The sequence below is a fragment of the Scleropages formosus genome, chromosome 11, assembly GCF_900964775.1.
Source record: "Scleropages formosus chromosome 11, fSclFor1.1, whole genome shotgun sequence".
Lineage (NCBI taxonomy): Eukaryota > Metazoa > Chordata > Actinopteri > Osteoglossiformes > Osteoglossidae > Scleropages > Scleropages formosus.
The window spans coordinates 9260173-9285511 of NC_041816.1; the positions used below are offsets into that span (position 1 = coordinate 9260173).

Below are 25339 nucleotides of genomic sequence, written 5' to 3' on the forward strand. Positions count from 1 at the left end.
TACTTTGTCTTTAAAATGTATTTTATATTATAGTTCATAAAACCTTTGAAAGCCTTTGACTAAGCAATGAAATTTATGATAGTTTAATGAGCACAGCTCCCAATATTCAAATTACAAATGGAAGCATTAACCTTGCAGATGCATAAAAACCCAAAGCAGATGCTGGTACGTGCTACAGAGGACAAATGTGTGTAATATGAACATAAATGTGAGATTAAATCCAGTCTAACACTTCAGAATTCCTATTTCCACTTTTAAAGGTTTAACATAATAAGTCAATTTTATTTTAATCCCACTTTGATCAGTCTGAATCCACCACTTTGCTCCCTTTAGCTCCTTTCCCATCTCACCTGATCAATGATATTGGCACTAAATATGGCCTCCTCCATATGCTTCTCATCAGACTTGATGACAAACTTGATGCTGTTGACCACTTGTTGGACCTCTGGAGGTAGACAGCTGCTGGAGTGCTCCAAGAACCTGGCCACCAGGATTTTGGTGTCCTTGTAGGTCTTGAGGTCAGCTAATGAAGTCTGGTGGTCACTGGAGGCGGTGTGAAGTGCCTGTGGGAGGAGCCGAATGTCCACCTTCCCTCCTTCTTTACGCTTCTTGCCAGCGGTGATACTGTGTGTGGCTGGACTCTGGTAAAATGCCAATGCAGATGTGTGTTCTGAACACGCAGCTGAAAAAATAATATTTCCAATGAGACTCTGCTCTAAAGCAAAAATAACCTCCAAATTATTTCCACAGGTGGTAGGAGCTTGCAGCAATGTCATTGTGGGATGTATGTAAGGCAATGTTGAAATTTTCGAGTGGTCTATACTTTTGTATGTAGATGGATGTCTTGTGTTATGTCCTGCAATTTACACACACAGTACAATGCCAACACTTCATTGGGCAAAGCGCTCGCTCTCCGCACTTTTCACTCTTCATTGTGTGTGAGGAGACCTGTATCTGAAATAATGGCTATATATGAGAATGTAATTAGCTTAGCACTTCTGTACAAAGCAAATTTTAATTTTACCTACTGTTCAAGGTTAAATAACCAAGGGCACTATTACTGCAGGACCCCTCCTAGGACTTTAATGAGGAGCCATTAGGTTATATGCCTGCTGCCTGATGAAACTGGTAAAGTACACTGACTGACAAGTTGCAGGCTAATGTGTGGCAGTGGGTGTTTTGTTTATTGGGATCCGTTGAGCTCTGTGTGATCAGGAGACACAAAAAGTGGTATTACCTGGCTCAGGTGAGGTATGCAGGGTGTCCTCAGCAGGTGGGAGGCTGTAGGAGGCAGAGCCACATCTGTCTGCTACATGGAGACAAAGACAGGAATGATATAACAGACAGATCCAAAAACAACTTATTACTAGAAACAGTACACAGACACATGGAAAGCTGATTAAATACACTGAGTTTTATCTATTCAAGGGATTCCTACATACAATGACAAGGGGTACACTTTGGTCAGTCACACAAGGTGAACAAAACACACACACACACACACACACACACACACACACACACACACACACATTTTCAGAACCGCTTGTCCCATACGGGGTCACGGGGAACCGGAGCCTACCCGGTAACACAGGGCGTAAGCCCGGGGGGGGGGGGACACACACCCAGGACGGGACGCCAGTCCGCCGCAAGGCACCCCAAGCGGGACTCGAACCCCAGACCCACCGGACAGCAGGACCACCCACTGCGCCACCGCACCCCCCCCAGGTGAACAAAACATGGTGCGATATGGTTTTTTCTTAAAAAAAAAAAACATTTAATAGATTTAGAAAAAAGAGAAAAAAACATGCACATCCCGTTATTTGGTCTCCAGATATCCAGTTTTCCACTTATGCAGATCACAAGTATTAATACTACTTATCATTAAGTGCAGATCTTCATTTATACAGTGTGACACATTAGGTCATGGCTGATGACATCTGGATCTGTGTAGTAAAAGCACATTTGAAAACTCTGCCCAGTGGCTGTGTGGAACAGAGACTGCACATTGTGGGAACCATCCACAATCCATTAATCAATTTTCAGTAACTGCTTGTCTTGATCAAGGTCGCGGAGGTCCAGAGCCTATCCTAGAATCACTGAGTGCAAAGCTGAGGAGGGCTACACCCTGGACAGGATGTCAGTGGAACCACATAGTGAAATCTATATGAATTTTTTATATATATATATATATATATATATATATATATATATATATTACACTAGATTCTTCATGTTCATGGGAATTCCATGCACGGCACACATACACAAACTGTCTGAAATCGCTTGTCCCGAGCAGGGGTTGTGGCAAACTGGAGCCTAACCTGGCAACACAGGGTGCAAGGCTGGAGGGGGAGGGGACACACCCAGGACGGGATGCCAGGCCGTCGCAAGGCACCCCAAGCAGGACTCGAACCCCAGACCCGCCAGAAAGTGGGACCTGGCCAAACACACTGTACCACTGTACCACAGCACCCCCCACCCCTGCATGGCCCCCCATAAAAATAAATTTCCGTGAATATCTCACGGTTACCCTACAGACTCTATAAACCTTAAAAAATAGCAACTATAATAAAATAACAAAAATACCAAATCTTTAATTTCTGCATTTACTTGTAATTTCAAGTTGAAGAAAAAAGAAGTTAAAACATAAGTAAATAAAGAAAATGCATTGTTGTTACCTCTATTCCAAATATAGACTTAAAAAAACACTCAGAATGTAGAATGGTGAGAAAGCTTTTTACATGCAGGACTATATTTGCTACTGCAACCATGTGCCACTCAAAAAAGCTTTGTAGGCATGATTGAATTTTTTACAAATTATTTTCAGAGAACAAACCAGGAAAAACTAAAACCATGCTGTTTGTATTATTCTTTCTAATTTAAGGTGTTACATCTCTTTATCTTTATGACATTAGGTATCATTAAGGATGAGTTCAGGGTGAATCTGCGATGGGTAAGAAATAATGGAACAAGTAATTGAATTATCTGGTTTTTTGATATTTGGTCTGTTTTCAGGAATCAATTAGGACCAGATAATTGAGGAAATGTAATTATATTCCTTTTGTCTCTGTGTATGACATATCACATGAATCATATGAATCCATCTGTTCTTTAGAATTCACAATTCCCTGCACTGACTAATTTTATAAATGTTTCCCTCCATTCTGTGTTCCATTATACAACATGGGCAAAGGGAAACAGTTAATTTCACTGCTGATAGAACAGCCAACAGAAACCTACAGAATCTTAAACTGGACAAGTGCTGAAATAAGCTGCCTAAATATGATGTGCTGGGTCTGCAGTCCGGGACTCACGTACCTCCAGAAACAGAGGTACACGAGATGGGGTCACTGGTGGACCGCACGATTCGCGTCAGCTTCCGGTACCTCCTGTTGGAACGAACTGGACGACGCTGCTCACAGGGGTAGGAGCTAGTAGCTGTGGAGGTGGTGGGGGGCTGTGAGGCCGAGGAGGCTGAGGAAGATACCGAGGGGGACCACACGCTGAAGCAGAGCCTGTGTCCGCGCAGTCGGCACGGTGGAGAGGGGTTAGGGCAGGGGGGTGGGCTAGGGGCTGGGGGTGCTATGGCTTGGGCTGCAGAGGTGGAGTGGTGAGGAGGAGGTTGAGGAGGGGGGGGAAGAGCAAGCCCCCTTCTGGATTTCCCTCTGCAGGGCACAGGGCTGCTTCCAGTGCTTTCTTCCCTCTCCAGAGTGCTGATGTTCTCTGAGGACCAGTCTGGTGAGTGCTCCTGTGTGTGGGAGGACTCACTGGGACCATGGTGGCGTAGCCAGCAGGGGGCGCTATGCTCTAGGCTAGTGCAGCTGCCATCTGTGGGGGCGGTGGTCAGCGTACCATAGGGGGACAGATCTGAGGTGGAATGCAGGGAGCCCTGCACCTCCAGGGAACACAGGTCCTCCGAGGAGCAGCTGCGGTCCGGAAGGTCAGCCACCTCAGACACCATGAGGGAGGCACTGTCCACTGAGGCTGCAAGATGAAGAGGCCCAAGCCAAAGTGAGATAATGACATCCCATAATCTGGCCCTTAACTGTCCATTACTTCCTGCATCTCAAATTCAGTAAAGACTTGCCTCTTTAAACTTTTTATGTAGTTTTATATGTTTAAAGCGTCTAAGTGAATAAATGTAAATGTTATACACGCTAATCTTTCACCTTAACGGGGTTAACTTGTTCCATGAAAGCACTCCATTAGTTAAACTGCCAATGTAAGAAGACTGAATTAACATTATTTATTATGCAAAAAAGAAATGACAAATACTGTTTGTCATCTAAAATAAAAAAATCAAAATGAGCTATTTCATGCATGACAATGAAGCACTGTGCAGCTTCACAAACAGGTGTATAAGACTAGATGATCTTCATTTTGTCGAGAGATTGAGAATTTATCTACTTTAGTGTAAGGTTATTCATCTTACTAATGCCATTTATATGACTGTGGCACGTGTGCACATGGCCACATGCATGTGGTCACGACAGCACAATAGGAGGAGGAAGGGCAACATACTTACTCTGAAGTGATAAAATAAAAATTACTCAGCTCAAGAAAAGAGTAAATCATTGTAAGTAGCTTAACACTGTAAGTCACTTTGGAGAAAAGCATCAGTTGAATGAATAGTAATGGTGTTAAATTCTGCAGTATCAGTTGTGATATTAGGTTGACAGTCAATAGTGGGGACTGGTGAAAATTATCAACATAACACTGTTTTCACATGTTGCTTTCCAGTAAGCATAAGTAGGCTTCAGTAAAACAAAAAGTTAAATAAATTTATTTTACTCTGATATTCTTTAGTATTTCCACAAGCGCTTATATGATGTTTACTCTGGTGCGTTGAATGACTGCTCTGAACCGATAACGAGGGAAAATCACCAACATGGAGATGAGACGCTTGTGTGGTTGTACTGCATCTACTAGTACATCTTTGTCAGGATCATACAAAGGACACATATGGAAGTAAAATATTAATATAACTTTCAAAATTGCTACTGTATTATGAGTATTATGAGTATAAGAAAGTGGCATTTGTGATCACAAGCCATTGGAGCAATTTTTAAGAGGGTGGAAGTGTGTGTTGCATGTCTTTTCCAGCAAATCAAAGTAAACAATCCACATGTTTAAAGTGGGAAAAGGCGCCTGTTGTCAGTGAGTCTGCTGTGACTCTGGAAGAAGGTTGTGCAGCAGAGATTGAGCTGAAGAAGAGAGAAACACCCTGGGGGAGAAGGCCTCACCCTGGGTGCTGAAGCCAGCTGTAGTGTTTCTTTCACAGAGGCTGGACTCAGTGGCCTGAGGGTCCAGACTGGTAGTGACCTGCAGGGGGCGACACATGCACACAAAAAGTAGAAGAGAGTTCCAGCATCCTCACTCTCTGTGATTTTATTGCTCAGCTGGTAGCACAAAGAGCACCTCAGGACATATAATTGGAGTCACAGGTGTAATATCTCCAAGAAACAGCCCGGTTGGAGGCTGGGGAGGAAGATCCATGCTGAGGAATGTCTTGCATTCAGCTCTGCACTCATTGTTACATAGAGTACATATACATTTCCTTTAAACAGGGTAATCTCACCTTGTACTTCTTTATCATTTTAAGCTACTTCGTCATGTTTTACTGCTTCTTTTTGTGGGTAAATAAGTTCCAGTGCAGTGTGCCTTGATGGACAGTTTCAAAATGACTTTGACATTACATAGGCATGTCCCGTAGTGCTTGGTGACACGGGTGTTTCCCGAGCTACACCCTACACCTCCCACAGCAACAGATAAAAGACTGGGTTCAAACCAGAGTTCAGTAACTATCGTGTGTCTGACCATTTCCCTTGTGTCACTCGTTCTTGGAAATCATGTTCCCTCCCTGAGATTTCGGGGTGCCACCCATTGTTGAGGTCGTATGTTCTTATCTACTACCCGCCTACAGATTTAAGAACAAACGTCCACGAACAAAAAAGCAGACTAAGTAATTCCAGTTGGCAAAAAGCATCAGGTACAATATATGCTTCACAGTGTCAAAACAGAGATAAACATTTTAAAAAGATTTCTCTCTGTCCCTTTTACACTGCAACAAGTACTGGAATGCAAGGATGAGAAAGGTGTGAAAGACAGAATGCCACTGTGGCTGTGAAGACAAAGTTGGATGATAAAAGTAAGTCATACTTGGCAGCAAAATGTAATTGGTGTTGAAAATCGACTATAGTTTCTCTAGGGAAAATCACCCCTGAAACAGACAGAAGGCACAGAGGTGACCAAGGAGTCACAAATACAGGTCAGAAATGAACGGATATCATAATATAAAATATACAGGAGCCGAGAGACTCCGACTCAGAGAAGGATGCTGCCTTGGTGAGTGACAAATGCTCAGCGACATGTAGAAGGGAGAGAGCTTTAAGAAGAAGGTTTATATTTTTTAGAAGCCAGTGCACAGTGACTAATAAGGCAAGTAGGTTAGTGTGATTCTCCTGACTGCCACACTTTGTAGAGCAAACTGTGTCTCCAGTGCTGATTCATTATTTAACATAGGCAATTCTGATGCATAATCTAATTTTAAATGTTTTTAGATTCTGAAAGGAGAAGCCCTTTTTAACCCATGTATGTCTGAAATATTCTGAAAGATCTGGCAACTGTGAGCACTGGACGGAAACCTTTTGGGAGGCAAAAGTCCCCTTTATTGACTGAGGGAGACCGCAGTGACTTACAGAGTCACTTGGCTGATCTGCCACCCAAACTGGAAGCCCAGAGCCTAGCACCATCTATATTGAAATCGCGCAAGAATGCACACTCGTACGCACGCGACTCGGGCCGTTGCCTGGTGATTTACATCAATGCACTCCTCTAATGAGCTCACGCTGCTCAGTCCCTGTGTGGTTCTACACAGCTCCAGGCTTCTGGACCCAAGCCATTTCAATTTGTTTGTGCTTCACCCAGAGGGACCCAAATGCAGAAGCAGAATTTCCCTCACCTTGCTAAGCCTCTCTCCCTCTGCTGCTCATCCATCCTTCTCCTCAACCGCCCCTCTGTGGCACGGCTTCGTTCCTTCCATTTACAGGCTCAGGAGAAGGTTTGTTTTTCCACTTTGAGCTCAGCTAAAAGAACTGTTTTCAGCTATGTTGACAAATCTGACATCTGAGATAAGGATGTCACTAATGAGTCCTTTTTTTAATATTTCAGTTGATGCTTCGTGGGATACAGTTTGTACAGGGTACACACACTTGTGACATAACTGACAAATGCTCTTCTTGTTACCTGGTCTCCACGATGAATGCAGTCACATATGCAGTCAAATACCTTGACCAGAGGAATAATATGGAGAACTTTCCACAAAGCAATACGACCGGTACCGATGTGTAATTGAAGGGGCAGGACACTGAGCTCACCTGGCTAGCAGGCATTTGTCCTACCACTGCCTCGTAAGGTGGGGGCAGCTCCGACGGGTACAGTGTGTTAGGACTGTTGATGGGCACTCCGTAGATGGCACTGAACGGAGAGTGGGGGAAGTCCAGGTGCAGCCCCCTGTCAGGTGGACAAGTAAAGACACACACACACATAATTACAACTTTCTTTGATGGGAACATTACACATTCTAATCCGTAGCAGTTCATGTTTTTAAGGTTGACTGTTTAGGAAATATACAAATTCACATGAGCCTCACACAAGCAATGCTCTTAGTGAATGCAGGCTGATGGGGCATTACAAAAGTTAACCAAATACATCCAAAGACACAAAATGGGATCATCATGTTTAGATGTCTTGAAAAAATAACAGAAGAGAAATAATATTTCACTAGTGGGATTTTTTTTATAAGGATGTAAATCATTGCAATTTAAATTTCTAAAATTATTTTACAAGACATTTAGAAGCAGTCCAATTCCCAATGTAACAGTATCAGGAAGCTACTGGCAAAATGCAGTAAGCTGAGGAATAATAAAATGGAGAATTGCAGTAATGACGTGCAAAAGTGACAGTTGACTGTTTTATTTTAAAAACTCAAAAATATGCTTAATTATGAATATCCCAGATCATGAGGTGACACAATTTATTAAAGCAATTTATTCAGTGCCTAACAATGTTATGCCTTGTCTTTGCAGTCTTCTTGACAAGAGAACAGGGGTTGTTAACAGGACTAATAGAACATGCTTTTACAGTCATGAATAAAACACTTTTAAAAGAGAAGAGGAATTGACAGCCACTGCACTGAAGATGCACAGCATCAGACTTTGAACCTCTTCAAGAAATGTTTATTTTAAATAAACACACGCAAAACCACAAAATCGATAGATGGGGTATAACATATTTCCAGGCATAAAACTACAGCATGTATATCCGATATATATGTAGATCCATTAAATATGAAGAAATCTTCAAAATAAATACATTGAACTACACAGTTTGATAGGGCTTCCACCAGGGACAGTGAAGTCTGACTGAGAAAGAGTACGACTCCACTCCGCTCTGTGCAATTTCGGCAGATAGGGGTCGGCTCCAGGTTAGAACAGCTCATGGGACAGCTCAGCAGGGCTTGGGGTGCCAGCGGAGGCAAATGCTATTGTACCTCTGGGCCTCCATCACGGGGCTGCAGGTGTATTCTGGGGGGTAGTAAGGCGGCGGGGGGATAGGAGGGATGAACTCATCAAAATCCAGAGTCTGATGCAGGATGGTGCCATGGGGGGTCATGCAGTCAGCGCTCAGGGCACGTGACCTGTGAGGCATGAACTGAAACAGAGATTTCAGGTTTTATTACAAAAAGTGCAGTTTGCAGCAGGACACCCAAAGGACCCGTTTGTTAACAAATCTGTTACCCCACACGGCTCCAGTAAAATACCCAGATATAAATGGGTAAAAAATGTCACAATGAATAAAACTGTCAACTACTTAATGTAATAAAAGTAGAAAATGGAAGAAAAATACACACAAGAGACAAACACATCAGATCAGTGCATATTAGTTACAGAGTAACAGTAGGTTACCATAAAATTTCTGACAGTTTTCTTGAGTTGTAAGAAAGATCAGGCAGTCTGTGATGTTTTATCTAGTCTGTCCCAGGATGGAAATAAAAATGCAGCATAGGCACTAAATAAAAGTTTACAAGAACATGTTGAAGTGAAAACTTTTGCCTATAGAATGCAGACTACAGAAACTGCAACCTTGAAAACAGAAACCAAGCCTTTTGTGATGTTCACAGAGGACAAACACACAGGGATTTTGTCATTCCCCATAACAGTGTAACAATGGGGTAAACAGCCCTTGCTGATCTCCTCAGTACTCTGGTTTAAACACAATGTCACATCTCACATTGTTTCCCCCTGCAGAATGCAAAGTTCATATTGTCTGCCTGACCTGTAGGACAGCTTTCCTGTCTTACCGCAATTTATTTCTGTGTCACAGAACCACTGTTATATTACTTATTTTGAAAACTTGTACCTACAGTACCAGTGAAAAGTTTCAGTAAATGCCTCATGTTTGTGGGGGCACAGCGGGTGAAGTGGGTATCATGCAGCTTCTGAGCTGCTTGGAGGGTGTAGGGTTTGCGTTCGACACGGGGTGTGCCGTGTTTGTATGTCCCGCTCATCTTTGCATCTGCCAGATGTACATAGAAGAAGGCACTGGCAATCCACTTCCGTTCCTACTTTGCCTTGATGGCACATCACATGTAAAGCATTGTCAGTTAAGAAAAAGAAGACTGCTTTCAAGCCAATGCACTCAAACTTTTACTGGCACTGTCTAACAAATGGTACATAAAAGCAATAATTTACTCAGATCCAATCTGTATACATCAGGGGAGGGCAACCAGTAATCTTCCAGACTATTTCTGTGGCTAGTCAACCACACGAATGGACACGCTATTTAAAAATTCTAATTTATAAATTAATACATTACAGTTTTGCCTGTATTAGTTGTTCAATATTCATCAGCAATCATAACACTGAATTTACAAATGTATCTGACCTCATGAAAAACTGATTTTACCTATATTTTGTTGCATGTTACATTTCTTTTCTATACAACACATCTTTTTAATGCATCATGTTGTAATGCCACAACGTAGATGACATACCTAATAAAAAGCAAAAGCTACAAAAATTGTAAAAAGCAACAGACTGAGAAGCTTGTGGCTGGAGGGAGTCGTCTGCAGTGTTGAGGTTTAGCTTCAGCCAAGCCGTCAAATAGCTGTTCTATTGAACACGGGCTTCCACGGTGAAAAACAAGTTTGTTTGAACACCAGGGATAAATAATCTTACAATGACATACAATCGTGTAGTACTTCAAAAATGTTAGTGAATATTTACAGCATAATAATTTGAACGAGTTGCCACAGATTTTTACGCAATGGCGTCTTGTGGTGTTTGGCCAACGGGCTTTCCACCACTGATACGGATGTCCTTCAAGATGAAAATGACAGAAAGTTCTGAGTTCTTAATTTTCTTAATCTCTTTTATGTTCTGCTCCCAAATTAGAGACCAGAAGGTAACTGAGTCGCATGATGAAATCAGCCTCAGTGGCCTTTAGCAGCTGCTCTGCTGCTCCGCTGCACTGCTGGCACTGTAGGGAACACTCGGGATTACTGCCATCACTTCCATACTCTCAGAGAAACTGATCTGCTCCAACTCTGACAAACTGCATGCATGTCCAACCTAATATCATCCAGACCAAACAATCACTGAATTTGGCATTTCGCAATTTATAGCACAAGGCCATAAAATGCAGAATGTCTGCTTTTTATGGCCAAAATTACATCGGTTCATTTATTTTCCTGGAAATATATCATCTCTGGAGTCAAAAGGTGGTTTAATATTTAAAGAACTAATTTTTTTTAAAGTTCATCACTTCTTATTTTAACAGCCAGTATACAGAGGTTAACCTGTCTGGTGTCATCATCTGCTAACGGCAAGTGAGAGTATTCTTTCTATAGCATCTGACCATGAAGGACACGGAGTCTTTACACAACAAAGCTGATTTCCCCGGTGACTGTGCGCGTCTAGGCCTGCCAGACTGGGTCAGTGGCTATCTCGCTCTCAAAGGAACACAAGAGGTCATTTAACATGAAGGTTCTGCCATTTACAGACACACAGGAGGGAAGAAGAAACATACAGCATTCATTCTCTTGCTGTTTCCAGTTCCCAATTTAAACTTTTCCAGTACTCTCTCTGTATTCAACTGGTTGCCTGCAACCAGCCGTAAACCACTCAACAGCTCCCTGCTTGCTCCACAGGCAGTGTGTGTGATTCCCTGACAGCACAGCATGCTAGTCCTCTTACTGTACTCACAGGAATAGCGCCAGACATACGGGCAGCAACCTGTGCTCTAGCAGAGCTCTGATCTGCATTCAGGCTGAGCAGGGCTACCTGGTGAGCCACAGAAAAGCCTTTCTGTCCCGGTTTCAAGGGAGGAGCACACAACATACCAGGTTATCCTCCCATCCTTCTGAGTTGTTCTACTGGAAAATTTGAAACCAAGCTGACACTGGGGTTCCATGACATTCAACTGGGCATTTTTCATGACATTCAAATGTCCCACACGCGTGCAGTCCAGGCCATTGTGAGCCACTTTGCAGCTCACAGAAGGGGCTGGATCAGGACATAATCCTCACTCACCATCTGCAGTATGTCGGTGGACACCATCTGCATGCAGCACATGGCAGTGGCCAGTGCGCAGACGATTGTGGAGACCACATTCAGGGCGCACACACTGAAAAGCAGCTCCTGCAGGAGGATGGAGAGGAAACACGGTGAGGGGGTGAGAAAAATGGGGATCTCAGAGGAGGGAGCAGACGCAAACAGGAAGGAAAAACACATTCAGAGCATGAATAAGGCGGAAGATGAGAAATAAATAAGTTAGAAGGGAGGAAGGGGTGAGGAAATGCATGCACAAGAAAAAAAGGACTTTAGAGGAAGTAAAAAGAAGAGTAAGAATAATCAGAACATAACGCTGTGCACTATTTACTTCCTGCTTATTTGTGCAAGTTCACTGAGCTCTTGCTTGTTTGGCGATGCTAGATGGAGACACTGAAACAGGGAAAATGCCTTTCTGTGGACATTTGCACTTCCAGGAGCAAAAAGCTATAAAAGTTAGCAGCAAGTTCCAAGTGCGTGTCAGCTACAGCCTATATTGTACAGTCCCCTTCTAGACAATGAAAAACAGCTCCTCTGTTTATACAATGATAGATAATAGTCATTCAGATGCGACATTTCATCTGATGCACGTCGTGTGTTCACTGGAGGTAGGTGCAAAAAAAGGGATCACGGTGGATGAGGTTACGCCACTGCCACATCAGGGGGCAGCTGAGAGGATGTCAAGTGGCAGCCCAACTCGCAAAGGGCCCGTCTCATCACACTCAACTGTCTCAAAAGACAGGAAATTCTGAGCTGATGACTTTCACAAAGAAGGGGCTGATCCAAATCGGAGGTCAATTTCTGTAATGGATCCATCTGTTTTCTCTTGGCATCTTAGAAGCACTGACAAGGAAATTCAAAATTCATGTTCTGGAATGTTCAATAACCACATATGCATTTTTTGTTATCTGTAGTCATTATGTCTGAGAAATCAAGGTCTTGTAATTTCTGCAATTTATTGTCATTGAACTGCGATGGTTTATAAAACCACCACACAAATATTAATGTTATGTGCTTTGGCAACATCTAATGTTTCCATTAATCACAGCTTAAGAATGACTGCAGACCAGCATAAACACAACATATCAAGCTACTCTCTCACTTCCCATGTATTCTCATCGTACAATGAAAACAGGCTACACATTTTCCCTCCCCTTTCTTTTCCAGTTGTAACTCTGTAATAGGGAGCCCATTCTGTTCTTTGAGACTTGGTACATCTGTCCCACACATGTGCAAGGATGCATTACAGCGTGCTCTCCAGGGTGACTAACGTTTACGTACTGGCACATTAAATCACATCTTGGTCATCACTGCAGTGACACCCCCAAGGAAGCTGTTCATAGGCAGCACGCTGGGGATACGAATACCCTTCCATCAACCTCGTCCTGAGCTAGTCTGAGGTCAGACAGAAGCAGAACCAAGGCTAAGTCTCATAGACTCTCCTCTGGAATCCAGGTAATAGCCAGTTCTTTTTTCAAGTTTTGCTCTAGGGGAAAATCCAAAAATGTTTCTAAGAAAAAACACAACCTCACCTAAAAACCTTTCCACCTTTCCAATCACCAGTATTTCAGTGTGATAACTGATACCATCCTCAAAATAAATCATTTGCCTTGAAAAAATTCCTTCCGGTCATGAAAATCAGTTGGTGCAGTATGTTTTGTGGGCCAGTGTTTTGATATCGCTCTAAGGTCTGACATCACGATGCAGACTAGGAGGAGTCAAAGGAAGGTAATGGCTGGGAGACAGAGACAAAGGAGGGAGGCAAGGAAAAAGAGGCTTTAGAAGGGCGAAAAGAACAAGCTGGACAGGATGTTATGTTTGTATGTTTTTGTGTGTGCACACAATTCTGGCTCCTTATTCCTGGAATATCTAATTCTCCAATAAAACAAAACTGAACGAATCAGCCCACCCTTCAGCCCATCTTTGTGACTGACTCATGTGCACTGGTCAGCTGTGCTGAGAATGTGTGAGGCCCATTATGACCAATCTGAGCGCTCCATGAGACATGGTGTTTGGTGACACGTGTTCACACACCTTGAGGTGCAGACGGATGGTGTCGCAGTCCCTCAAGGGGTTCAGCTTCAGTGTCTCTCCCAGGTTGTTACAGCCAGAGCTCTGGTGCTGCAGCTCGCAGCACTCACACACCCCATCACTGTCAAACTTAATCTGGGAGGGAGGAGAGGACACAGGGCACTGAGATCTACAGGTATGGACAGGAGGAGAGGACACAGGCACTGAGATGTACAGGTATGGACAGGAGGAGAGGACACAGGCACGGAGATCTACAGGTATGGATGGGAGGAGAAGAAGATGCATTGTGAGAACCACCTGTGTGGAAAAGAAGTGACAATGAAAATGACTGTACTTAAAAACACCAACATTTATCTTACAAAATACATGTGTTTCCTGACTAGATGATTGGATTAGTTTTGACATGATATTTAATATAACTTAAGGTTAGCTAATGGCTTCTTCAGTTTGCATTAGTGCCAGACTCAGGAAAGTATAGAATATTATATAATAAACTCTGACCACACAGATCCCATTGATTAAGATTTTTTTGTGCAGATGCTGTACAAGTCATTGCTTTAAAAGGATGGCATGGTGGCACAGCAAGTAGCACTGCTGTCTCACAGCACCTGGGTGGTGTGAGAAAATGTGGGTTTGATCCCTGTTCAGTCTGTGTGGAGTTTGCATGTTCTCCCCCTGTCTGCATGGGTTTCCTCCCATAATCCAAAGACATGCTGTTCAGGTTCCCCCATAGTGTGTGTGTGTGTGTGTGTGTGTGTCTGTGTGTCTGTCTGTCACAGAGAGAGAGTGTGTTTCACTGATGTATGGATGAGTGACCCATTGTAAGTAGTGTATGTAGCAGTGTAAGTCACCTTGGTGAATAAGGTGTGTGAGCTAGTAACACTACATAGTTTGTTGGAAGTTGCTTTAGAGAAAAGCATCTGCTAAGTGAATAAATGTAAATGGATGATTTTTTTTTTTTTACCAGAACATAAAGTAGAAGTACAAGCACTTTTGTTTTGTTCGAGACCAGGGAAAGAAATTTACTGATGACATTTATTTAATTACTAGGAATGATACCAGGAACAATCCAGCACCAATAGCTATATTTCTTTACTTCTCTCAGTCACACCCACACAAACAAAATAACTCAATAAAAAACAGTAAATATAAGCAGTGTGGCTAAATACCTCCCTCTTAATTAATGCAAACACATTAGTAGTATTTAACAAGAAAGATGTTAAATTTCTACTTGCAGCCATGTAATTTTGGAGCAGGCTACAGGACAGACATTCCTGTACTGAAACAGCAAGCCAAGTTTCAAGTTTCAAGTTTACTGTCATAGATACAAGTATCATGTACATGTATCATGAAAATCTTCCTGAATGCTTCTCCACAGACTATGGGCAAGGACAACAGAAATACTGCACAGACAAAACAATGACAAACAAAACAGTGTCAATGACAATAAATAACAATTGCAGCAATAACAATAAATAATGGTAACAGTAGTAACAATAATGGTAGCAGTCAGATAACTCAGAACAAGAGATGAGAATGCTTAAAGTGACAGTGTAATTTACCAATGTGCTTGGGTAGAGCAGTCCAACTCTAGTTACTAAAGGTGGCACATTGGTTAGTGTTGCATAGTCTTACAGCAGTGGGGTAAAAGCTGTTCCTGTACCTAGCTGTGCGGGTTCGAATAGACCTAAGCCATTTTGCAGATGGCAGGGAAGAGACAAGTGCCCGTGCGGGGTGACTATGATCTTTGACGATGCGCATCGTCTTTCTGAGGCAGCGTGTGGTGTAGGTGTCCTGGACTGCTGGTAGCTGTGTGCCGATGATTTCCTGAGCTGTTTTGACCACCCTCTGTAGTGCTTTCTTGTCCTGTATGGTGCAGCTGCCACCTCAGGACGTAATACACCCTGTGAGGACGGACTCCACAGCACACCTGTAGAAAGTGGTGAGGACTGTAGTGGACATTCTGGCTTTCTTCAGATGCCTGAGGAAGTGGAGGCGTTGATGGGTCTTTTTTGATGGTTGATGCTGTGTGCTCAGTCCATGTGAGTTTGGCAGTGAGGGTGACCCCGAGGAATTTGAAGCTGTTGACCCTCTCTACCATGTCCACTCCTATGTAGATGGGTGCCTGAACCATATCCTGTTTCCTGAAGTCAATCACCAGCTCCTAAGTTTTACTGACAGGTTGTTGCCCTGGCACCACTCTGCCAGGAGCCTCACCTCCTCTCTGTAGGCCGTCTCATCGTTGTTGGTGATCAGACCCACAGTAGTGGTATCGTCAGCAAACTTTATGATGGTGTTGGAGCTGTGACTGGCTACACAGTCATGTGTGAACAGGGAGTATAGCACTGGGCTCAGGCCACTTCCCTGTGGAGTGCCAGTGTTGAGGATCAGTGGGGAGGAGGTATTACTGCCAATCCGCACACGCTGGGGTCTGTTGGTGAGGAAATCTAGGATCCAATTGCACAATGCGGCACTCAGTTCCAGCCCTAGTAGTTTCTGGATCAGCTTGGTTGGGATGACAGTGTTAAATGCTGAGCGATAGTCTACAAACAATAGCCTTGCATAGCAGTTTTTATTATCCAGGTGAGACAGAATGGTATGAAGTGTGTGTGACATTGCGTCTTCAGTGGATCTGTTGTGGCGGTAGGCAAACTGCAGTGGGTCCAGAGCGTCTGGGATGGTGTCCTTAATGTGTCCCAGCACCAGCCTCTCAAAGCATTTCATTGCAATGAGGGTCAGTGCCACCGGGCGATAGTCATTAAGGAAGCTCACTTTGTTCTTCTTAGGAATGGGGATGACGGTGGTGTTTTTGAAAGAAGTGGGTACAGTTTAGCTTTTTAAGGAGGTGTTAAATATGTCCATGAAGACAGTAGCCAGTTGCTCACTGCATGTTTTTAAAACTCGCCCTCCGTAGTTATTCTAAAACACAACATTGAACAATTATGTGCAGTACTTAATTCTACTTTATCATGTGTTTTGGCATGAAACTTTTAAAACTCAAAGGCTAACCCAGCTATTTATGACTTTTATGACACCATACTGGAAACACTTTAAACCCTGCTCTTCATTATGCAGGGAAAGTAAGTTGCTTTTAAATTTATTTAGTTGACACTTTTCTCCAAAGAAACTTGTAATGTTAAGCTATTTATAATAATTTAAACATTTATACAGCTATAATGTTTACTGGAGCAATTCTGAGTAAATACCCTACTCAAGGCTGGTACCGCAGGAGCTGGGATTTGAATCATTCCTCTAGCACCTCTGCAGAGTTGGTTGCTAGTGAGTCCACCCTGCTTTTTGCTTATGACAGAGGAATGAGGCAATGTGTTCTGTGGGACAATATACAATGGTATTGCTTGACCCAGATAGAGCAAAAACGGGGTAGACACCTAGCAAGTAGGACTTAATTGCATTAGGGAAATTACTACATTAATACTGCAGTTATGGTGGCTTATGATCTCTAAGGAGATATATACTGTGTGAAGGAAACAGAGAATTATGATTAATCAAATATGCTAATATATTTCAGTCAGACCCAGATAAAAACAAATTTCTTTCCCTTTTTGGCCCTGATACCTGGTTCAGCATCTTATTTTGTAGTAAATGGACGCTGTTCCTTTTCACTATGGGTCTGCTGAAGCCTTCTACAAGAAAATGCCTGGAGCATTCAATCATGCACTGCTAGCAATTACAGTATCAACACTACAAGGTATGCAAAACAATTATCTCAATTGGAATTTGGTTTTGCAGATATTTTGTTTGCAGTTTTTTGTGTTTCCATGGTAACAGGTAATTATTTGTTTTGCTCCCTAGCAGATACTTTTATACAGCACATTTTATGTATTTCACATTTAATCCATTTATACAGCTGGATGCTTTACAGAGGCAATTCAAATTGAATACCTCCCTCAAAGTTATAACAACAGGGCCTAGAGGATCTGGGAGTCAAACTACTTGATATATTTGGTCTATCCCCAAAGCTATTAATTTACTGCAGAGGTCAGTAATCTCTTGACAACACAGCTCAGTTTACCTGAAAATTTAGGACTCTTCTAAGTAACATAGGTGGAAAACATTAAAATAAAGTATATGTGGTGTACAGGAATGCAGCTATATACCAATTAAAACTAAGCAGTTTGTAAAAGGGGTTTCTTGTGGTATAACTGTACAAACCACACAGACCACCACCCACCATGCCTGAAGTCAGCCTGTGCAAACTTTGCTGAAGGACAAGACAGAAGAGAGGAACCCATGGACTCTCCACTCATGAGGAGGCCTGCTGTGCTCCGACAGCACAAAGGCACAGTTGCTCAGCAGGTAGCGCTAGTACATTAGAGCACTTGAGCAGCACATTTGGATGTGAGTTAAAAACTGGCTCATTCTGTGTGGAGGTTGCAAGTTCACTTATTTTTCCTTCAAAGCACATGTGTTTCAGGTGAACTACCTTATAGTGTGTGTGTGTGTGTGTGTGTGTGTGTGTGTGTGTGTGTGTGTGTGTGTGTGTGTGTGTGTGTGTGTGTGTGCGTTACATTGCTCTGTGTATAAATTGGCGAATGATTATAGGGAGTTTAGTGTAGTGTCATCTACACTAAGTATCACCTAAACGCTAATTAATAATCATTGTACATCGCTTTAGAGAAAAGGTTCTGCTAAATGAATAAACATAAAAGACAATGTATGCAAACATGGGGAAATGTTAAAGGACAAAATGAATCAAGCTCTTCAAAATATAAATTACACTTTAACAGTTACAGTATTATCTTTCATTATTAAATAAATAAGAGTTAACTAAGAGCGTCACTTCGTGAGAAGAGAGCTCTATAAAAATAAATTGAACTGAACTGCATTGAACTGAGGTTAAATGAACAAAACAGCCTATATATCAAATGACATTTATTTGCACAGGTTCACAGTTTTGCTAGTTACATAGAATGGAGGCGAATTTAGTATTTTATTTGATTAAGACTTGTCCATTGTCTTGTTTTTGTTACTGAAATGTGTAAAAGCAGTCACTGTATATACTATGGAACGTATGCCAATGAATCAGTCTTATTGCACATTTTTATTATTAATGGGTCATTTGCTGTATGTGTGTGTTTTTTTTTAATATTCAGACCACTACACTGGTTCTTTGTAACTGTAATGGAGAGATCAGTGTGATCCCATGTGGTCCTCAGAAGCCTATACTTCGGCACGCTATGACACCACCCTGGGCACTAAGAGGTGGCGGCTGGGAGCGGGGCCAGGCTCCACACAAAGGAATCCCGTCCTGCAGAGCTGGGGCTCAATCACACAAACCGCTGTCTGGGGGGTTCCGGCTGTGTTCCGGGCCTGCGTCTCTGTCGCTTGCCTAAACAGGCTCTTTAGGACACTGCGCCAATTGTGCTCCATTGTTGTGGCACACAAACACACTGCTGCGCCATTCAGGAAGCATCATAATGCACTGTGATAATCCTGCCTTTGTCCATTTCTTTTCCCTCAAAGACATCATAAAATGAATTTTTTACAGCAAAAAAGGCTGTTTGAAGGCTGCAGAAAATCTGGAAACAAAAATGTTTAATTATAGTGCATTTTGATTTTAGACGATCACCAACTGACGAAATGACCCAAGCTCTTATGGCTTAATTGAGTAGCAGAAGATCACATCTCGCACCGAACCCCAGGGCCTGGATAGTCTAAAAGGCACTTCCCAAGGGCGAAATAAACTGTTTGACTTTCTCATCTGAACTTTTCCTGTTGTGCCAGACAAATGGAAATGCGTTTCCCCAGATGTCAGCTGATTGTTTTTCTTGGTAATTAAAACTCTGAAGCTCCACTGCGTCATAAAGCAAACCGATTGCACGTGACTAATATCGGTAAGGGAACAGAGCGCTCACTGTCCCTGTTTATTTCATCTAAGTACAACTGTTCAGCAGGCTAATTAGGTCTGTGTGAGAGCCCTCAAGATGTGGTGTGTAAGACAAGGCCCTTTTAGTACACATGGCTGGGCCTCCACAGCACAGCAGAATTCCTATTTTAAAGGACGGGCAAACCCACTTTTAGATACATCACCCTGGAGTCCAGAGTATTGAGGACAGAAGCCACTGTGCTCTCTCACCAACTGACAGGCTTCCAGGGAGTTGACCAGCTGGGCGTTCTGGCAGGACAGGATGGACCCAGCTAGGTTGAGCATCACACACACAGCAGATAGCAGCATGAAGAAGGTGATCTGTCAGAAGAGAGAAAATTCAGGGTCAGGGCACAAGGGGTAAAGGTGGGGCGGGGCACGGTGGGGGGAAAATACCATCATTGCCAAGCAACGCCAGGAGAGCAACATGAGGTCAGGTCTGTGCCACTGTTTTATTGTCAAGCCATTCATTTACATCTTGTCATCAAAGGAACAGGCAAGACAGGAGGTTCTGTACACCATGAGAAAGGTACTTAATCTTGAATTGTTCCAGTGAAGTGTCCAGTGTGCATAACCTGTAAATTTACTACTAAAAAAAAACATGCCAGCGGATTAAAATTGAATCACTGAATTAATAACAGGGTGTAGCACACTGAGGCCGCCCGAGAAGTGGGCAAAGACAGGGGCAAAGCAGTCACAGCTGGGGCTGATTTCACTCTCTATTTCTTCCCTGGTGCTCAGCAGTAGGGGGAAGAGACCAAGGAGGAGAACGAGGCAAACCTAAACCCTGAGACGACGCCCGCGTCCCGACCAACCCGACTCTCCCAGCCCCCCTGACCAGCACGAAGCCTCTCCCTACCTGTTCCCCAGTCCCCCTTCCCCGTCTCCTTCCTTCTCCCCTGTCTAAGCGCAAATAAAAGCCCACAGCAACGGGCGACTGCATCTCCTGTCTCCTGCCTCATCTCTTACACAGGAAGAATAAAAATTGTTGCACATAATAGTTTGCCACTAGAGGACAGACTGCCTTTCCAACATTCCCAACCCTTCTCCTATGCAGCGAATCAATCATGGTGGATGAATGACAGGCAGGTGGAGGAACAATGTTGCCCTTACCGCCTCCACCATCTCCCTGGAGACCCAGCCATGTGCTGTCAGATAAATCTCCAACCGCTCCACTTTTGCTGCTCCTTGCCCAGCGATCACCACTGCCATTGCATCACCATGGCCGCCAGCATTGCATGTCCTACGCCCCACCCCTCTGAAGAACATTTTCTTTATTTCACAGCCGACAGCGCAGGGATATCAATCCTACTAGAGGAAATGTAGGGAACATTTCGGGTCCTTCAACTCACAGATCCTGTGTAATGGGACGGGCTTGCAGACCCGGAGTCTGGTGCTGTACATCATCGCCACACTTGCCGCACTCGCCGCATAGCGCAGTGATTCACTGCCGCGGCCCATCTCCTGGCGGGAACATTAACCCTGCGACACTGCGGCACGTACGGGAGTTGGGGGAGGGCTCTCTCTGATGGGGAGAAAGGTTAGTGAGTGATGGAGGCAGAGGGGATACAGATAAAGAAAAAGAACAAAGGGCAAGATGGAGAGCAAACCAGCAAACAGATGCAGAAAACAGACAGGAAGATAACTAAGTGTTTATCTATAAACCCACACAAGTCAAAGATGCAAAGACAGAGCTGTGTGTTTTCGTAAAATAACACAACCAAAATAGGAAAGATGGGGATTGCTGTACAGCATTGTGGGGTGAATGTTTCAACACCATCATCCCCATATTTCCCCAGCAGGACTCATCCCATACTGTCGGCGCTGAAACAAAGAGAATAAAGAAAATTCTCTTTAATATCCCTGTTTAATGTAAAACTGTCTCCTGGGCCTCAAATACATTAGGGAAAACATACCAACCACATCTCTTTGAAAGTACAAAGTTACAAAAAAAAAAAGAAAGCAGCTGTGTGTGTATGTGTGTGTGTGTGTGTGTGTGTGTATATATACTTTCATTTCTCATCTGTTACAATGGAAATGTGCCAGTTGCTTTCCAAGCAGGTGGTCCCACTGGTGGAAATCTTGTTTAGAAACATCTACTGAAGATGCTTTTCCCCAGCAACATTATGTTAATCAGTGACAGCGAGTGTGAGGGGTTGTGTGCGTATGTGTGTCTTCACTTGCTGTATAAACGCATCCATTTCTGATTACATGCAGTGCTGCCCAACCAAAGCACCACTTCCCTGAAGGGAACCGCAGTAATACTGTAGAAAGTTGAGCTCAGCTAAGAAATGCTCCCTCATATGGATATAATCAATCATTTGGAGATGCAGGCAGCCAAGCTGTGTCGTGTACAAAAAGCGTTGCACAATAACGACTGTCATATGAGAATGTCATTTTTATTAACTGGTGTAAAAAACATATTACCATTTGTCAAAAAAAGACAGTAACGTTAGACATGAAGACGATGATGTTATTGCATAACTCAAACAGCAGAAAATCAAAATGTACTTTTCTCAGTGCTGAACTCATATTTTACATTCTGACAGAATCGTTGGGGTGAACCACCTGCTCAGTGTGTATCTTGAGCTCCTTCATCTTGGGGAAACACACCCGATGGCTGGAAACAGGCAACTGAGACAAACCCCAAAGATGAATCCAGAACAGTGAGGAGGAACGCTTCAGCAGCCTACAGTGACCACGGAGAGTCTGGAAGTCCGCACTGGGATGGCAACAGTTACTTTCGAACTGTGGTCAGCATGTAAAAGCTTGAGAAGAGAAGAACTTAGGGGACCCGAAAGTGCCATAGTTCTGAGCTTCATAACAGCAAAGGCAGAATTAGAGCAACAAAAAGGGGTAGACTGGGGACCAAGGTGGGAGGGTATACTGGCAGTGACTTCGTCTGGAGATCACACTTGCACGCAGGCACATGTACAAGGGAAAGTGCTTCTACACCCAGCCAAGCATTCAGTCAGAGGCACTGCGTCGCTGTCCATGAGAACGGTGTGGATCGATCGCTGCGGCGCTCGTGTTCCAAGGATATCAACCTGCTGTTACTATTCCAGACACACACTCTGCCTCAGCGTCACTTTATGGTGAATAAAAACAAGATGTATGCATCCTTCAAAGTCAAATTTTAAATGGCTTTTCACTTTACAAAAATTACCTTGACAACAGGATGAGATGCCCTCACATCGTACGAAGGCACATGTGAGTAAGAAGGGAAAGGAAGGCCGATGGAAACCATTCAAGTCATACAACCATTATTTTGTGGCAAAAGCAGTACTTAAAGGCAAAAGGAAAGTTTTATATTTGAAAGTGCGGTGATTAATGTGTTGGTTTGTTCTTCTGCTTCTTGATGGAGAATGAACCTTCTCCTGGGAAGCGTTTCACCACAGGACCTTGGTCCTTATGGGCTAATCAACCCTACTAGCTCCATGCTGATGTGTTTTAATTACACCAGGCAATCAGATAGCTCTGCTCTGCAGCAAGTCATTAATTTTATTCGGGCAGCTATTTGCATGCCAAGGGCACAGGGATCGTTCCACGCAAGTCCCAGTCAGGAGCTGTGGGTGTTCTCAACCGTCTGTCGCGTTGGTTTCGCACAGGCTCTAACGTGGCAACAACTGCCATTCTGTTCTTCCGCCTTCCCTGAAGGGGGACGAAAAACAGAGGAGATGGCAGCATCCTCGGCATTCATCCCTACTGCTCCTTTCCACAGGCTTGGCTGTCGTGATGGGAAAGGAGCTGAAGGTGGTGACAGGAGCCTGTGCAGCAGGACAGAAACCAGACCAAGGACTGGACAGGAGTGTCCAGTATTCACACTAAACAAGGTCCACTTACTTCATAGGCTTTGCTCACATTCCTAATTTATACACACAAGTGTAGTTACATGGGTAACTCCAAACTGTACAGGTATTCATGGAATTATATTGAATAAAAATCTGCTGCAGCTGACCTAAAAATACATAAAGGTAGTGCTCAACTTACAACGGTCATCCCATTAACCTCTTTTACATCCTTTTTTGAGCACCGATGTTTGTTCATAGAGGGGGTGCGGTGGCGCAGTAGGTTGGACAACGGTAGTGCTCTCCAGTAGGTCCGGGGTTCAAGTCCCGCTTGGGGTGCCTTGTGACGGACTGGCGTCCCGTCCTTGGTGTGTCCCCTCCCCCTCCGGCCTTACGCCCTATGTTACCGGGTTGGCTCCGGTTCCCCGCGACCCCGTATGGGACAAGCGGTTCTGAAAGTGTGTGTGTGTGTGTGTGTGTGTGTGTGTTTGTTCATAACGTCTAATGACAACCACCCTATCTGAAGTACAATAAGGCAGTATACGTGTTGTACCTGGGTCTCAGTCAGCGTTTGGGTGCCCACCAGTAATTTGTTTACTTTTTTATATTTATCCATTTAACGGATGTTTTTTTCCCAAAAGTGAAATACAATTATTTTCTCAGATGGGCAATTTAGGGTAAGTAGCTTGCTCAAGAGTACAACAGCTGGAGATGGGATTAGAACCTGAAACTTTTAGGTCTAAAGGTTGCAGTGCTAATCACTATGCCACCAGCTGTTCCCTTTGCTAATAGATTTAGAAATTAAAGTGAAAATAATAGTGCAGCATGAAAATACAATGACAATACTATACTGTATATCATTATTATTATTATTATCATCATCATCATCATCATCATTAATATTAGTATTATTAACCTGTATCATGTGTGAAATTGAAGTGGAAAAATATAGTAAAGCTCCTTTATACAACATACTATGCATGCACTTTATTTTAATATCCTTATGGTTTATTTAATAACTGTTTAAGGGGATTTCCGGTATTTGAAGTCAACTTAAAATGAGGTTGAGGGAATGGAAATCCGTCGTAAGTCAAAAATATTACACGTACTGACAATGTTGAGAAATCCATCTTTGGATGGATGGATAGATGGATGGATGGATGGATGGATGGATCAAAGTGGTGCAGCGAGTAGCTCTGGTGCCTCACAGTTCTTGTACTGTAGTTTGCATGTGGGCTCAATCAGACTGAGTCAGTGTGGAGTTTGCATGTGTTTCAGGTGGACTGGTGACTCTAAACTGTCCTCAATGAGTCTGTTACATCATTCTGCTTCAGGTACCTTAAAATAGTATGTCCAGCACAGTGCACTCAGGGGTGTGGTGGCACAGTGGGCTTGGCAGAAGCCTGCCCTCTGGTGGGTCTGGGGTTCAAGTTCTACTTGGGGTGCCTTATGATGGACTGGCATCCCATCCTGGGTGGGCCTCCTCTCCCTCCAGCCTTGCACCCTGTGTTGCTGGGTTAGGCTCTGTTTCACTGCAACCCTGCTTAGGATAAGTGGCTGTAGACATTGTGTGTGTGTATGGCACAGTGTAAGACTGCATGTAAATTACAATGCTATATCTGAAAGTTCAAAAATAACTACATTAATATGTCCCCTTGCTTTGGTCTGTGTTGACTTTAATGCTCTACCTTGAACAAATCCTCTCACTTTGGGGAAAATTAAGTCTTGGCCAGTGTTTGAGTTCAATGCCTACTCTTTGGTTTGTAGTTCCTCAGTTGTAAGTATCATTTCAGTTGGGGCCCTGTTTCTGCACGGTTAGACCACAAACCTAACTGCTGCCAAAATACCGAAAAGCCCCATGTGTTTTTTGGGGTTAAATTAAATTATGATAAAAACTGGAGCCTTTGTAATGACAGAAAAGTAAATAACATTATTACAATTTAACTGAGTAAATAATTCTGAAAATACAGATGTCCATTGGCTATAAATGCTCTCAATTATCACATGGACTGTTGTAGTGG

General features: G+C 43.3%; 1 protein-coding gene across 1 annotated transcript in view; it reads right to left on the reverse strand.

Moving 5' to 3' along the window:
- Nucleotides 1-25339, reverse strand: part of fam189a1 (family with sequence similarity 189 member A1) — an 83016-nt gene that overhangs the window by 744 nt on the left and 56933 nt on the right. The window contains exons 3-11 of the mRNA XM_029256065.1: nt 19741-19851; nt 13647-13778; nt 11595-11702; nt 8555-8715; nt 7380-7515; nt 5247-5325; nt 3322-3987; nt 1238-1309; nt 351-682 (exon numbers count right to left, since the gene is read on the reverse strand). Of these exons, the coding sequence (XP_029111898.1) occupies nt 351-682; nt 1238-1309; nt 3322-3987; nt 5247-5325; nt 7380-7515; nt 8555-8715; nt 11595-11702; nt 13647-13778; nt 19741-19851 (1797 nt within the window). The remainder of the gene's footprint in view (nt 1-350; nt 683-1237; nt 1310-3321; nt 3988-5246; nt 5326-7379; nt 7516-8554; nt 8716-11594; nt 11703-13646; nt 13779-19740; nt 19852-25339) is intronic.